The sequence below is a fragment of the Pelophylax lessonae genome (assembly GCF_965119305.1).
Source record: "Pelophylax lessonae genome assembly, chromosome: 9".
NCBI lineage: Eukaryota > Metazoa > Chordata > Amphibia > Anura > Ranidae > Pelophylax > Pelophylax lessonae.
Window position 1 is genome coordinate 255,041,926 of NC_138776.1, and position 14,246 is coordinate 255,056,171.

The 14,246-nt window shown below is 46.3% G+C and overlaps 1 protein-coding gene across 2 annotated transcripts; it reads right to left on the reverse strand.

The window, feature by feature from the left end:
• Positions 1-2,274: 2,274 nt before the first annotated feature.
• LOC309562660 (uncharacterized protein) lies at positions 2,275-12,631 on the reverse strand. 2 transcript variants are annotated; one of them, XM_082266934.1, is made up of 4 exons: positions 12,490-12,631; positions 6,924-6,982; positions 6,178-6,838; positions 2,275-3,519 (listed from the first exon to the last, which is right to left on the reverse strand). In XM_082266934.1, exons 3-4 carry the CDS (start codon positions 6,834-6,836, stop codon positions 2,304-2,306), a joined length of 1,875 nt encoding a protein of 624 aa, XP_082123060.1. In that variant the 5' UTR covers positions 6,837-6,838; positions 6,924-6,982; positions 12,490-12,631; the 3' UTR covers positions 2,275-2,303. The 2 variants fall into 2 exon arrangements, with proteins under 2 accessions (XP_082123060.1, XP_082123061.1); XM_082266935.1 differs by lacking the exon at positions 6,924-6,982.
• Positions 12,632-14,246: the final 1,615 nt, after the last annotated feature.

Consider the following 14,246-nt stretch of genomic DNA (forward strand, 5'->3'; position numbering starts at 1 on the left):
TTTAAGAGCAAGACTAGGCATGCTCAGAGACGAACGAACACATACAAAGCAATCCAACACATGACATCACTTCTGAAGTAGAATTCTGTCGTACGGGAAAATTTGTATAAAAAAAAACCTCTTCTCTTTTCACATCAGACTAGCATGCCACAAAAAACGGACGACAGATCTTTCGATAATCTGATCGTGTGTACGGGCTTTAGGATAAGCCGGTCCCACAGAACGGAGACATTTTCTATGGGAAGTTTGGGTTGTTTAGGGCTTGGTCCTTCCATTGAGCTGGTTCACGTGAGCTGTGGGGCAGGGAATGACCTGTCCTGCAGCTCAATGGAGCACAAAATCATTTGAAATTTGGGCTAGAGATGAGTTTGGGGGACGCCCAAATTTATGTTCACTACCACCATGTCTTAGCATAAGCCTCTCCAGTAGGAAAACGGTTGAGAAGGGATGCCCTAGAAGCTCTTCAATCTGCATGGACCACAGGACAGTTCAGGAGCCACCGCATAGTGAAAATACAAATCGTTTATTGAAAATAGACATCGCCAGCCTACACGTGACAACCGGTTTGGGCGTTTTCATCAATTTTGCAGGGTTAAGACCTAATCTTTCTTTGACATGGTATCTAAAAAGCAAAATTAATATAATATGGAAAGCTGCAAGAATCACCAACCAATTCAGTTAATTTACCTCTTTATCTTCCAATGAGGAGAAGCTGTAAAAGAGCCACCTACCCTCTCCCTAGTTACCACAGTGGGATGGTAGCTCTGGAGCTCTGGTTTCAATTGCAGCTAATGATTCCAAATTTAAAGAGTTTGTATGCTGTTCCTATTTGCATGTGGGTTTTTCCCCATCCAATCTAATGTCATGATAAGAATAGTGTGTGACTGTGGTGGGGTTTTGTGTTTTCTATAGAGTTATGCGGAATTCAGCAAAGATATATCATGCCACCAAAATTGAGAAAAAATATTTCTCTGGAAGGCTCTATTCGCAAAAGGATCCCATTACATGTTGTCATACCTTTCTCCACTACTTAATGAGTCACTGATCTGAACAAGCATGTTCCTTTCAAGCAATCCAGCACTTTACTGGCTGCATTCTTGTTCCAGGTCTGTGACTCAACATCAAAGATGAAGGAGGGAAGGAGATGACCTGGAATTTGAACCTTCAAACAGAATTCAATGTATTTATAATCTCACAGATTTGCCCTTCTACATTTACGAAAAAGACTCTTCCCAGCCGTTAAGTCACTCTAGTGCAGCGGTCTCCAAACTGTGGCCCTTTGCTGGCTTTTATCTGGCCCTTGGGGCACTACTCCTCCCACCGATAGGAGGCACTGTTCCTTCCACTGACACCAACAACGGGACATAATTCCTGACACTAATACCAACAATAGGGGACTAATCCTACCAACTGTGGAACACTTTTCCTCCCTCTGGCATCAATGGAAGGGCACTATTCTTTCCACTGACACCATTGATTGGGCACTACTCCTTTCCCTGATACCAACAATGGAGCAATATTCCTCCCCCTGATACCAATGATGAGGCAATATTCCTTCCACTGACTTCAATGGCAGGGTACTATTCCTCCCACTGATACCAACGATGGGGCACTATTCCTCCCACTGATACCAATTGCAGGGTACTAGTCCTCCCAAGAATGGAGCACTATTCCTCCCACCGATACCAATGATGGGGCACTATTCTTCCCACTGATACCAATGATGGGACACTATTCCTCCCACTGACCCCAATGATGGGGCACTATTCCTCCCACTGACCCCAATGATGGGGCACTATTCCTCCCACTGACCCCAATGATGGGGCACCATTCTTCCCACTGATACCAATGATGGGGCACTATTCCTCCCACTGATACCAATGATGGGGCACTGTTCTTCCTACTGACACCAATGATGGGGCACTATTCCTCCCACTGACACCAATGATGGGGCACTGTTCTTCCTACTGATACCAATGATGGGGCACTGTTCTTCCCACTGACACCATTGATGAGGCACCATTTAACCCCTGATATCAACATTGGGGAACTATTCCTTCCCTGATCCCAACAATGGGGCACTATTTCTCCTGCTGACACCAATGATGGGGTTTACTTCCATTGACGACAGGGCATTTTCTACTCTCACTGGCCATAGTCTGGCCTCCTCAAAGGACGGAAACAGGCCCTTTGTTTAGAAAGTTTGGAGACCCCTACTTTAGTGGACGTCAAATCCAGTCCAACATGGCGCAAGAAACACTGCTTAAGAAACTCTGCATCTTTGTGATCATCCAACAAGCAATTTAAAATCCATTCCGCTGCGGTGGAAGGTCTTCTGCAGTCCTAAAGAGTTGTGGCTTTCTTCCATCGATGGAGCCCTTTGTGCGGCTTTGGCATTCAGAGCACCTGTAAATGGTTTTGTCCTCATGTAAAGACTCGTGCTCCTTGAGGCTTTGCTTGACCTCGAATACCTTACCACACTCAAAGCAGATGATTGATATCTGAGCCGTACGGACCTGTTGTTGTACGATTAGGTTGGAGTCAATGAGAAAGGCCTGCCTGCACTTGGGGTAGTCAACCACCTTCTCGACCTTGTGGGTCTTCTGGTGGACGGTGAGGCCAATGGAGCTGGTGAAACACCTTCCGCACTCTGAGCAGGTGTAGGTTTTGTTCTGATGGATCTCCTCATGCCTGGACAGGAAATTTAGAGATTTGCACACCTTCCCACAGTACTGACACTTGAACGGAGGAGTCCTTCGAACAGCCTTTGCATCCGCCACCACTGCTGCCTCTGGATTCATCCCCTGCGCTGGCTCAGTATGGATGCTCGTGAGTTTCTCCTGATGGTAAACCCGTTGATGTTGCAGAAGTTCCTCGTTGCTAGTGAAGCTTTCCTCGCATTTGGAACAGTTGTTCACAGTCACGGTGATCTCCATGGATTCATGATTGGTAGGGCTTGACTGAGATGCCTTACAGTGAGGAGGACTGTTTGAGAAGTTATTCCTCGGTCGTGTATCATTAATCACAGCCTGTTTCTTTGATGTGTGCTGTGGTTGGGGGACAGGTGTGGAAGTCTCGGGTGGCATTGGATGTCCTTCAGATGAAAGACGTTTCTTCTTAACATTAGATGTAGACCACACATGATGTGCAGATGTTGGGAGATTTTCATCATCTGAAAACAGTTCCTCCTTTATCTGATGTGTCGGCATGGAGACTTCAGCACGGGGGGGACGCGTGAGGTCTTCACAGGACATAGGGTTATCATTGACAACAACAGTTGTATAGTCCATCTCGAATGGAACCAGTTCTTCTTCGCAGGTTTCTTCTTTGATAGGAGTGGATGGATATTGTGTACCATTTATGGAGTCGTCCAGAGGATATTCTTCATCTGAGAGGGGTTCTTCTTTAACGTGTATGTTTGAAAAATTTACGTCTTCTGTGTTTGAATAAGATGAAGGGGAAGTACCAACATTCTTCACAGTTGGGATGTCTGCTTCAATTTTCTCACTTTGTCTGGATCTGTATGGATACGAAAACAAGTTTTAGCATTTAGTTCCTGGACTCCACCAGGGTGGCCACATAATGTGACCTCATCAAAATTCTCTGAGTAGGGAGCATGGACATCCAACATGAACATCTCGCTCATTGATTTTCCAGTGACCCAAGAATCCAGCAGGGGTGAATCAAAGACTCATCAGATTCATCTGGATCAGGGGTAGGAAATTAAGCCCCATAAAAACAAAGCATAGTGCCCTTTGCCCCCCACCCACAATAGTGTCCTCTGCTCCCCTTCACATCACCCCCCTCCCCCCCACAGTAGTTCTCTACCCCTCTCCCCCACCTTCCAAGTAGTGTCCTTTACCTCCCCATAGCAGTGTCCTGCCCCCTTCACATCACCTCCATCTATAGTGTTCTTTGCTCCCCCCCCCCCCAATAACAGTGTCTTCTACTCCCTTCACTTCACCCCCCCAACTGTTGTTTCCTCTGCCCCCCATAGCAGTGTCCTGTGCCCCCCCTAACAACACCCCCACTGTAGTATCCGCTCCCCCCCCAGCCCCAAAGCAGTGTCATCTGCCCCCCCTTCACATCACCCTCTCCCTAACTGTATTGTCTTCTGTCCCCCATAGCAGTGTCCTCTATCACCTTCACCATGCTCCCCCCATAGTTTCCTCTGCCACTCTAGCCCCCCCCCCCAGAACAGTGTCCTCTGTCCCCCCACATAAAAAAAACACACACTGAGTATCACAGTACTGGACTGGATTTCACTTTAACAAACTGGTGATTGGTTACTAGGACCGCCCGGCATCCTAGTAACCAATCACCTGCTGGTAATTGTGAAAAGTTAACTCCGGCAGTTCCCACTTTCTTCCAGTACTGTTATACCTCCTGCTCTCCACTCTGCAGTGAAGATGAGAGCTGCGGAGGCCGGAAAGAAGGACCAGAAATGCAGGGCAGTATTCGTGATCTACCCATTTGCCACCAGCGGTCAACAGGTAGATTGCGATCGATGGCTTGCTGACCCCCGATCTGGACTGAACTCTGTTAGGAACTACTGACAGAACCAGGAAGTGTAGGAAAGTCTCCTCACACACATGGTATTACCATACTCAGGAGTAGCAGAATGTTTTGGGGTGTAGTTGCAAGTATGCCTATGCCGTGTGTGAGAAATAACTTAATAATATGACAATTTTGTAGAAAAAAAAAAATAAATCTTCATTTGCAAAGAATTGTGGGAAAAAAAATACAACTTTTACTAAATACCTTGGAATGTCTACTTTCCAAAAAAGGGGTCATTTGGGGGATATTTGTCCTTTCCTGGCTTGTTAGTGTCTCAAGAAAGGAGATATAGCGAATAACTGATTGTTAAAGGACCCAGCACATTCCAGCTTCCTTAACCATTTCTGGACCAGAAGGTTTTACCCCCCTTAATGACCAGGTCATCTTTTGGTGGTATTTTATTTTTTGCGCTATAAACAAAAAGAGCGACAATTCTAAAAAAAAATATATATTTTTCACTTTCTGCTATATGACATTCCAAATAAAAAAAATGTCAAATTCATTTTAGGGCAATTTGTATTCTGCTACATATTTTTGGTAAAAAAAAATCCCAATAAGTGTATATTGATTGGTTTACGCAAACGTTATCGCGTCTACAAACTAGGGGAAAGATTTATGTCATTTTTATTTATTTACTTTTTACTAGTAATGGGGGGCGGTCAGCGATTTTTAGCGGGACTGCGACATTGCAGCAGACAGATCGGACACCTAACTGACATTTTTTACACTTTTGGGGTGACCAGTGACATTACCACAGTAATCACTGCTAAAAATATGCACGGTTACTGTAATAATGACACTGGCAGGGAAGGGGTTAACACTAGGGGCGATCAAAAGGTTAAATATGTCCATAGGGGGTGATTTCTAGCTGTGTGGGGGATGGACTTATGGAATGAACACAGGGACCTGTGTTCCTAAAAGAGAGGAACACAGGATGCCTGTGTTCATTGCTGGCAGAACAGCGGTCTGCCGTGTTTACATCGTCAGACCGCCGTTCTGTCCCTACAGGGAGCGATTGCCGATGCCCGGCGGACATTGCGGCTGCCGGACCCACAGATCAGCTTCCCCTGTGGCGAATTGGTGTGCGCCCCCCCACTCGTGGTCCAGCAAAGCGACGTACAGTTACGTCATTTCACGGGACAGAGCCGACCTGCTGCAGTATATGTCCTGCTGGTGGTTAGCAAGTGGTTAAGGACAATGGAGGGTTCCAGCTCCTAAACAACCACAGCCGGTGTCCTTAACAACCAAATATAACCGCTTCTCAAGGAGCCGGCACCCGATAGCGCCCTATAAAAACCTATGTGCTGTAGTGTGAAAGCAGCCTTAGAGTGGAAATCTGTCTTATCTTTAAATCTCTCTTTGAACTTTGAAAACTGTTACACTTGGCTGCCCGGGAATACAGACGAACAAGTCTGTAAACTTGTTGCAGAGACTTTTCTGAAGCAAAAAATAAAATAAAAAATTGAGGTCATGGATAGCAATAAAAACATCAGAAATTCTTCTGAGAGGAAAAACAAGTAAAACTGTCAATTAGGGACAATAGAGCCCTATCCCTAAACGGTGAGACATCAGAATAGTGGGTTGAGTAATCACCCATTAACACAATGCAGGTACACTTACTTCATCTCCTGTTGATTGTCTTCAGCTGGTCGGAATTCAATGTGAGGGATGAAGGTCTTCTGTGTTGTCGTTATGGGCACTGACCCTGCCAACCCAAGCTCCGTACTCCTGGTGTACTCATGATCCATTGTGATGCTCTTGTGGCTTGCCAGTTTTGTATAGGGCACCTGTTGCACCATTGCTAAAATAAAGACAGCGTCCGTTTGAGTGGCCATGTCCACCAGGTGAGTCTGCCTGTGGCAATCACAAGAACACCTCCTTTGCCTTGCATAAGGCTCGCCGTAGAGCTCCATGGCGAGGAATTCGTTCCTGGCCCTCCTGTTGTTCCTCCTCACCCACAGATCAAGTGTCTCATCAAAGATCGGAACCTCCTTGGGGAATATGGTTGGCAAGGAGTCTTCTTTGAGAGCCCTCCGGACACCTTTCATGGTGTAGCAGTCCTCCGTAAAGTGGGCGGAACACATCCGAAACTTGTCCGACCGCTTGTCCTCGAGGATCATCTCAGTAAAGTCTTTGACCATCTCCTCGTCCATGCCGGCTAGGCGCAGCCAGGCCTGCATCTGTGGAATCTTCCGCGGGAACGCGTGGAGACTGATATCTGGGTATGCCGTCTTCTGGCCCGTTGCGTGAGGACATGCCTTCACCACACACTTCGGCATATCTGAAATACACACATATACTTTTAAAACTGCCGAAAAAACTACTTTCTTAAGTGCGTAACAATTAAAACAATGAGATGTCCTCACTTGATGTGTCTTACAGAAGTGCCGCCAGCAGGAACTTCTTGCCTAGATGTCTGATGATCCTGTAAGTAAATACATTGAGCACAAATGTAATTTCTACCATAATGTGCTTAAAAAAAAAATCATACAATCATACATTCTTCTACCAGGCCTGGTTACTTGACTGCCCATTACTGTCGGAGGCAACATTAGCCTGGGAACCTTAAGCCCGGAGGGCTTTCAAACCTACCTGCACCTGCAACCCATTCTGATCCATACAGTTTGAACCCATGACATGGTCTCTCTCCCACAGACTTGTTCTGCCATTTTTGTTCATCCCTCTTCCAAATAAACTGTAGGGCCAAAGGTACGTAGACACCTGACCATCACATCTATATGAACTTTCTGGACATCACATTCCAAAATCAGTTTCATAAAATCAAGCACATAGCCATGCAATCTCCAACAACAAGAGATTATGAAGAGCGTCTGCAATCGCTTGATTTATTCTCCCTGGAGAAGAGACGCCTGAGAGGGGACATGATAGCAATTTATAAATATCTCAATGGTGATCTCGGCATAGTAAAAAAGCTATTCAGTCGAAGGGATTGCATGAGGACTCGAGGGCATACAATGCGATTAGAGGAGAAGCGTTTTAACCTCGGGCAACGTGGGGGGTTCTTTACCGTTAGGGCTACAAGATTGTGGAATTCTCTACCACAAGAGGTGGTTTCTGCGGGAAGTATGGTGGCTTTCAAAAGACTCTTAGACGTACATCTCAAGGATCAGAACATTCAGGGGTATGCGAGATGATTACGGCCATACACACCTACACAGGTTGAACTGGATGGACTATTGTCTTTATTCAACCTCACCTACTATGTAACAAACATTGGCCTATAAAGACATTTTACAATGGTGGACTTCCAACCATGTGTCAACAGTTTGGTTAAGGCTTCTACTGTTTCAGCATGACTTTACCCATGTGCACAACGCAAGCTCCGTCAAGACATGGTTTGACAAGTTTGATATGGAGGAACTCAATTGTCAATTGGCCTGCACAAAGTCCTGACTTCAACCCTACCCAACACCTTTGGGATAAATTTGAACGTGGATTGCAAGCCGGGTCTTCTCCCAAAACATCAGAACTTGGCTGGGTGGGCACAAATTTGCTCTCTGAAATCTTGTAAGAAGCCTTCCCAGAGGAGTGGAGGCATTTGGAGGATCATGGGGGGCTAACTCCATAATAATGACCAAAGTTTTGAAACGGAATGTCCAACAAGCTCATATTGGGGTGATGGTCAGCTGTTTGCAGACTTTATGTCATATATTGTATCAGCGCCAAGATTTTTATTCCTCTCACTTCCAGATAGTTCTTGTGTCAACTTTTCTCATCTTATTCCCAGGAAACATTTTCCCTATCTTGGTTCTGTCCACTCCCAAACATTTGCTCCACCAGCTTTGTTCCCAGAAAGTTCTGCCATCTTTGTTCCTCATTTTCCTCAGGGAACTATTGAACCATTTTTGTTCTTCTCCGTTTCAATATATTCCAACACTCACAATTGGGCCACTACATTACAACTTCCAAGTCTATTGGTCACCAAATAAACATCTACATCAGCAGAATGCCAAATGGGACCTGCCTCTGATTAAAGTGGGGCTCTGTATTAGGTATACTTGTAGTCCTAATACTAACCATCAGCCGCTCGCAACTGCCAGCTCCTTATTGGGGCTCCTGATTGAGGAGAAACTCTTTGTTAAGTGCTGGGGAGGATGGGAAGGTGACCATATCAGGTCTCCAAACACGGCCAGTGCACTGGATCCCAAAGCAACTTGCCTTTCGCTTCTACCACGTCTGGTAAGTCTGGTTACCCCACTGCCCATTGCAGTCGGAGGAAAAGCTGCAGGCGTAACAGCCATAACATGAGCAATATCAATTGGCCGGTGGCCAAATTTTGTAAATTAACATAATATTAAAATCTAGTTTTTTTCATAATTGCATTGATATCCACCACGTCAATGTGCAATAAGCTTTTCTTTCCCCAAGTAAATTCTTAAACGTCTATTCAGGGAGCACGTGCAGTAGATGTCAAAGAAGTGTCACATGACCGTGGATTTCAGTACTAGATGTCCCATCATGCCGTAAACTTAAGAAAGTGCATGCCTGCCCATCTTCAAAGAGCTGTCCCTCAGTTCCCTCGGAAGAGGTGCACGAGAGAGGTTTGGATTCTTGTGCTTTGGAGCAGCCTATGCATATTGGCACACAGAATGCCACAACACCAGGCTGTAGTAGCTGTAGAGGGAGCACAAACAAATGAGTGCCTATGGTGGGGCTTCATGGGACCCTACATGGCAACATAGTGACCTGAAAACAGGAAAGCTGGGAAAAGATCTTTATGTCCAGTTCACATGAACATTAAAAAAAATCTTCCCCACCGCTCTGCCCACCATTGTACTCACGTTTCAACGCCATCATTGGATACTGGATATATTAAGAATCTTACCAGCTAAATGAGAGATCTAAAGACATACTGGGAAATTTCTAGATCCCTCTGTTCAATCAAATCGTTTAAATATGTATTTCTATAGTGCTTTTCTCCCTGGGGATTCAAAGTGCTTTCTCGACCTTTCTTGTCCCAGAGGAACCCTTAAAGTAATTTTCGGAGAGGAGTTCAAAGGACGCCCAAGCTCATCTCCACTACCACCAGGACTAAGGACAAGCCGATTTCCCAGGATCTAAATATTTTCTACAGGGCGGAAGTTTGGGGTTGTTAGGGCAGCCTTCCTCAACCTTTTTGTCCAAGAGGAACCCTTCAAATAATTTTCAGGTCTCCGGGAACCCTTGCTAAAACAAATTCATTGGAGTTCAGTGGTAAAAATTCCCATTACATTGGTGGTCAGTGGTACAAATTCCCATTACGTTGGTGGTCAGTGTTAAAAATTCCCAATGCAGTGGTGTGAAAGTTCCCCTTACAGTGGTGGTCAGAATACCACCCTTACAGACAGCTAAAAAGACCATTGGTGTCATGCAGCTGGCTTTGCCAAGAAGACTTGAACCCAGAACTGTGCAGACACGATCTAATTGGAAGTCAATCAAGGAACCCATAGCAATCTTTGGAGGAACCCTAGGGTTCAAAAGAACCCTGGTTGAGAATAGCTGGCTTAAGAGGTAAGGCAACCATCTTGGGAATACTCAACTGACCCAATTTCCCTACCAGCAGCTTGTCTTAGAACAAGCCGATTTCACGGGATGGAAATATTTTCTACGGGGCGGAGGTTTTGGGTTGTTAGGACAGCCATTCTCAACCTCTTTGTCCTAGAGGAACCCTTAAAATAATTTGGATGCCCAAACTTATCTCCACTACCACCAGGTCCTAGGACAAGACAATTTCACAAGATGGTGTCGTCACAGTTCTGGGGTCAAGTCTTCTTGGCAGAGCCAGCTGCATGACACCAATGGTTGTTTTAGTTGTCTGTCCAATTAATTTTGTTTAACAAGGGTTCCCCGAGACCTGAAAATCATTTCAAGGGTTCCTCTGGGACAAAAGGGTTAAGAAAGGTAGTCCTAACAACCTAAAACTACCGCCCCATAGAAAATGTTTTCTTCCTGTGAAATTAACTTGTCCTAAGACCTGGGGGTAGTGGAGATAAGCTTGGGCGTCCCCCAAAATCATCCAAGAAAATAATTTGAAGGGTTTCTCTAGGACAGTGTTGGCAAATCTTGGAACCCCAGATGTTTTGGAACTACATTTCTCACGATGCTCAAGTACACTGCAGAGTGCATGAGCATCATAGGAAATGTAGTTCCAAAACATCTGGGTTTCCAAGGTTTTCCACCACTGCTCTAGGACAAAAAAGTTGAGAATGGCTGTCCTAACAACCCAAAACCTCCGCCCCATAGAAAATGTTTCCATCCTGCGAAATCGGCTTGTTCTAAGACAAGCTGCTGGTAGTTTAATTGGGACCTTGGAGCCCCAGATGTTTTGGAACTATATTTCCCTTGATGCTCAAGTACACTGCAGAGAGTATGAGCATTATGGGAAATGTAGTTCCAAAACATCTGGGTTCCAAGGGTTGCCATCACTGTTCTAGGACAAAAAAAGTTGAGAATGGCTGCCCTAACAAACCAAAACCTCCACCTCATAGAAAATGTTTCCATCCTGCGAAACTGGCTTGTTCTAAGACAAGCTGCTGGTAGGTTAATTGGGACCTCGGAACCCCAGATGTTTTGGAACTACATTTCCCATGATGCTCAAGTACACTGCAGAGTGCATGAGCATTATGGGAAATGTAGTTCCAAAACATCTGGGTTCCAAGGTTTGCCATCGCTGCTCTAGGACAAAAAAGTTGAGAATGGCTGTCCTAACAACCCAAAACCTCCGCCCCATAGAAAATGTTTCAATCCTGCGAAATCGGCTTGTTCTAAGACAAGCTCCTGGTAGGTTAATTGGGTCAGTTGAGTATTCTCAAGATCAGGGATCCTCAAACTACGGCCCTCCAGCTCTTGCAAAACTACACATCCCATGAGGCATTGTAAAACTCTGACATTCACAGACATGACTAGGCATGATGGGAATGATAGTTCCTGAACAACTGGAGGGCCATAGTTTGAAGACGCTTGCCCAAGATGGTTGCCTTACCTCCTAAGCCAGCCGTTCTCCTCCAGAGGTTGCTATGGGTTATTTGATCTCTGGCTGATTGACTTTCAATTTGATGGTGTCTGCAATCAGCCACAGTTTAAGGAACCCATAGCAACCTTTGGAGGAGCCCTAGGGCTGGCTTAGGAGGTAAGGTAACCATGTAAGCATACTCAATTGTGCTAATTAACCGGTGAGCTTGGTGCGCCCTCTGGCTTTTTATACCTCAATGAGCAGCAGGCTGGATCTAGGGTTGCCACCTTCTCCTTTTAAACCAGGACACACATTAATTACACAGGTTCTGAGGCTGATTAAGGTGGTAATTAAACTCCCATAGTGCCTTATGTTCATTATATCAGCCTCAGAACCTGTGTAATTAATATGTGTCCTGGTTTAAAGGGACGAGGTGGCAACCCTAGCGGGATCACGTGAGCTGGTGGGTAGGGAACGACCTGGCATGAAGCACACTGGAGCACAAAAAAGATCAGAGTCCGGGTTGGAGATGAGTTCAGACGGACGCCCAAGTTCATCTCTACTACCACCACGTCTTAGGACAAGCCGATCTCACGGGACGGAAAGATTATCTACGGGGGCAGCCGTTTTGGGCTCTGTCCTTCGTAGCTTCGATACGACGAGGAATACAAAAACGCAGGGAGGGGGGAGGGGGGGTCTGCCTTACGCGCTTCTCTAATAGTCAACAGGCGTTTGGTAGAACGTTCTACACGTGGCAAACTCCTCGCCAAGCTTTTGCATGCTGGGACTTGTGGTTCCCCGCCGGCAACCATGGGTTACGTCCCCTTTCCTCCTACGTATTCTGACCAGTTGGGTAGCTGTTGGCCCTTTCGCAATCTCTGGGCCTTTGCCATGGCATGGGTCACATGACTTGCCCAGAAGACAAGCAAAGCTCCACATTCCCCCCCCAAAAAAGTTCCTGTTTTCATCATTTCCGTTACCTCTCCCTTAAGAAAGGCCGGGGTCACTGTCAAGTCTCCTGGGGCCACAGAGCAGCTCGTGTAGGGCGATCACGGCCACTTCCTGCTAAGGAAGGGGACTCTCCCGAACCATTCTGACCCCCCGCGCGTTCCGTACAGCTTGCCCCAGGCTCTGCGTTCCACCGTGAAACGCACAAACCCGGAAGTCCCTCGTTGGGACGCACAGAGGCGTAACCCGGAAGCGCGCTGGAACGCAAGCAGAGGCTTTAAATAACCCGGAAGTACAAGGTAAGGAGTAAAGAGGAAGAGCTGGGCAGGTCGGAAATAGGTTGCCAAGGCGATTGGAGCAAAGGGCAGCTCCTGAAGGCTGGTTCAACCTGCTCTGCTGGAATCTTTGTTCAACTTTGTACAGGGATGGGTGGAAGTAACATTATCTCGTCGACCATAAACAACTACGGCTGAGGGTGAGCCTTCGTCGTCCGGGGGTCTACCACCGGCTTTATTGGGTCGCCCACGTCGAAGAATTGGCACCCATTATCTGCCTACTGCAATCGCCTCGACGCGGACTTGCGCTTCGCCTGTAGTCGGTAAGGCGACAGGTTCTCTTTCTAAGATCTGTTTGTGATAATTTCCCGTGGAGTTGTCCAACCAATGACTGCGCTTCCTGGAGGCGGAACCTGGGTTAAGAAGCATGGTGACGACACGTGTTTGGAATTTGGAAAGAACCTTGAAGTCCGAGTTGTAATTTTCGACTTTCGAGGCAACGGGACTTTGGATTTTGCGACGCCACATGGACGCTGCATGAGAATGTTGTACTTGCTGGGACTGGGCATACATGGCCGCCCCCCCTGTGTAGGTAAGTAGCTACGTCCTATGCATGGGAACAAGGATTATTATCCATTGGGATACACTGATGAGCCGCGTACATAAATAAATTAGTTCCCCTTTAAGGGGTTGATGTTACCCCTCCTACCACGCCCTTTTAAGGGGTTCTTAAAGTGTTACTAAACCCACAACAGTAAAATTAGTCTGTCAATGCAGTAAAGCATGCTGGTTATATACACTGTGGAACTTAAGGTCACCATCCCAATCCTCCACATTGTGTAAAAAGGCTTGTCTTCTCTGATCCTCCCCTTCTTCCACTGTCTCCAAACCATCTCTTCATAAGACAGAGCCTTTGGAGTCACTCTGCACATGCTCAGTTTGGTGTGTATTCTTGGGATGGTGCATGTGATGAGCAGAGGGTCAGGAGTCCTGCAGCCTCATAGGACAAACAGTGGAGGATGAAAACTCCCCCTATAAGCTTTAACCAAACACGGATAGAAGTCACAAGACTGCTATATACTGCTGATGAGAAAAGGTAGTTAGCAGTTTATATTTACTAAAATAATTGCATTTCACTGTTCGGTGTACTGTAGGAGACCAGATATAGTGAATGCAGAGTCCTGGGTTTACTAACCTGAGGCATTTCCTGAGTTTCCTGATCATGTGATCACTTTGATTGGCCGCCACAGTGATTGTGTTCAGGGGCACATCCCCCTGGCTTGTCACGGTCCGGGATCTGGTTTGGAGGCCAGTAGCTATATCAGTTGAGAAGCTCCTACATCCCCCTGGCTTGTCACGGTCCGGGATCTGGTTTGGAGGCCAGTAGCTATAGCAGTTGAGAAGCTCCTACCGACCAGCAAGATATATACAGAAGTAGATCACCTGTCAGATGATGCGAACTCGTCCGAGGTGTTGCGTCTAAGCACTAACAAATGTTCACCAGAGCTCCTGAT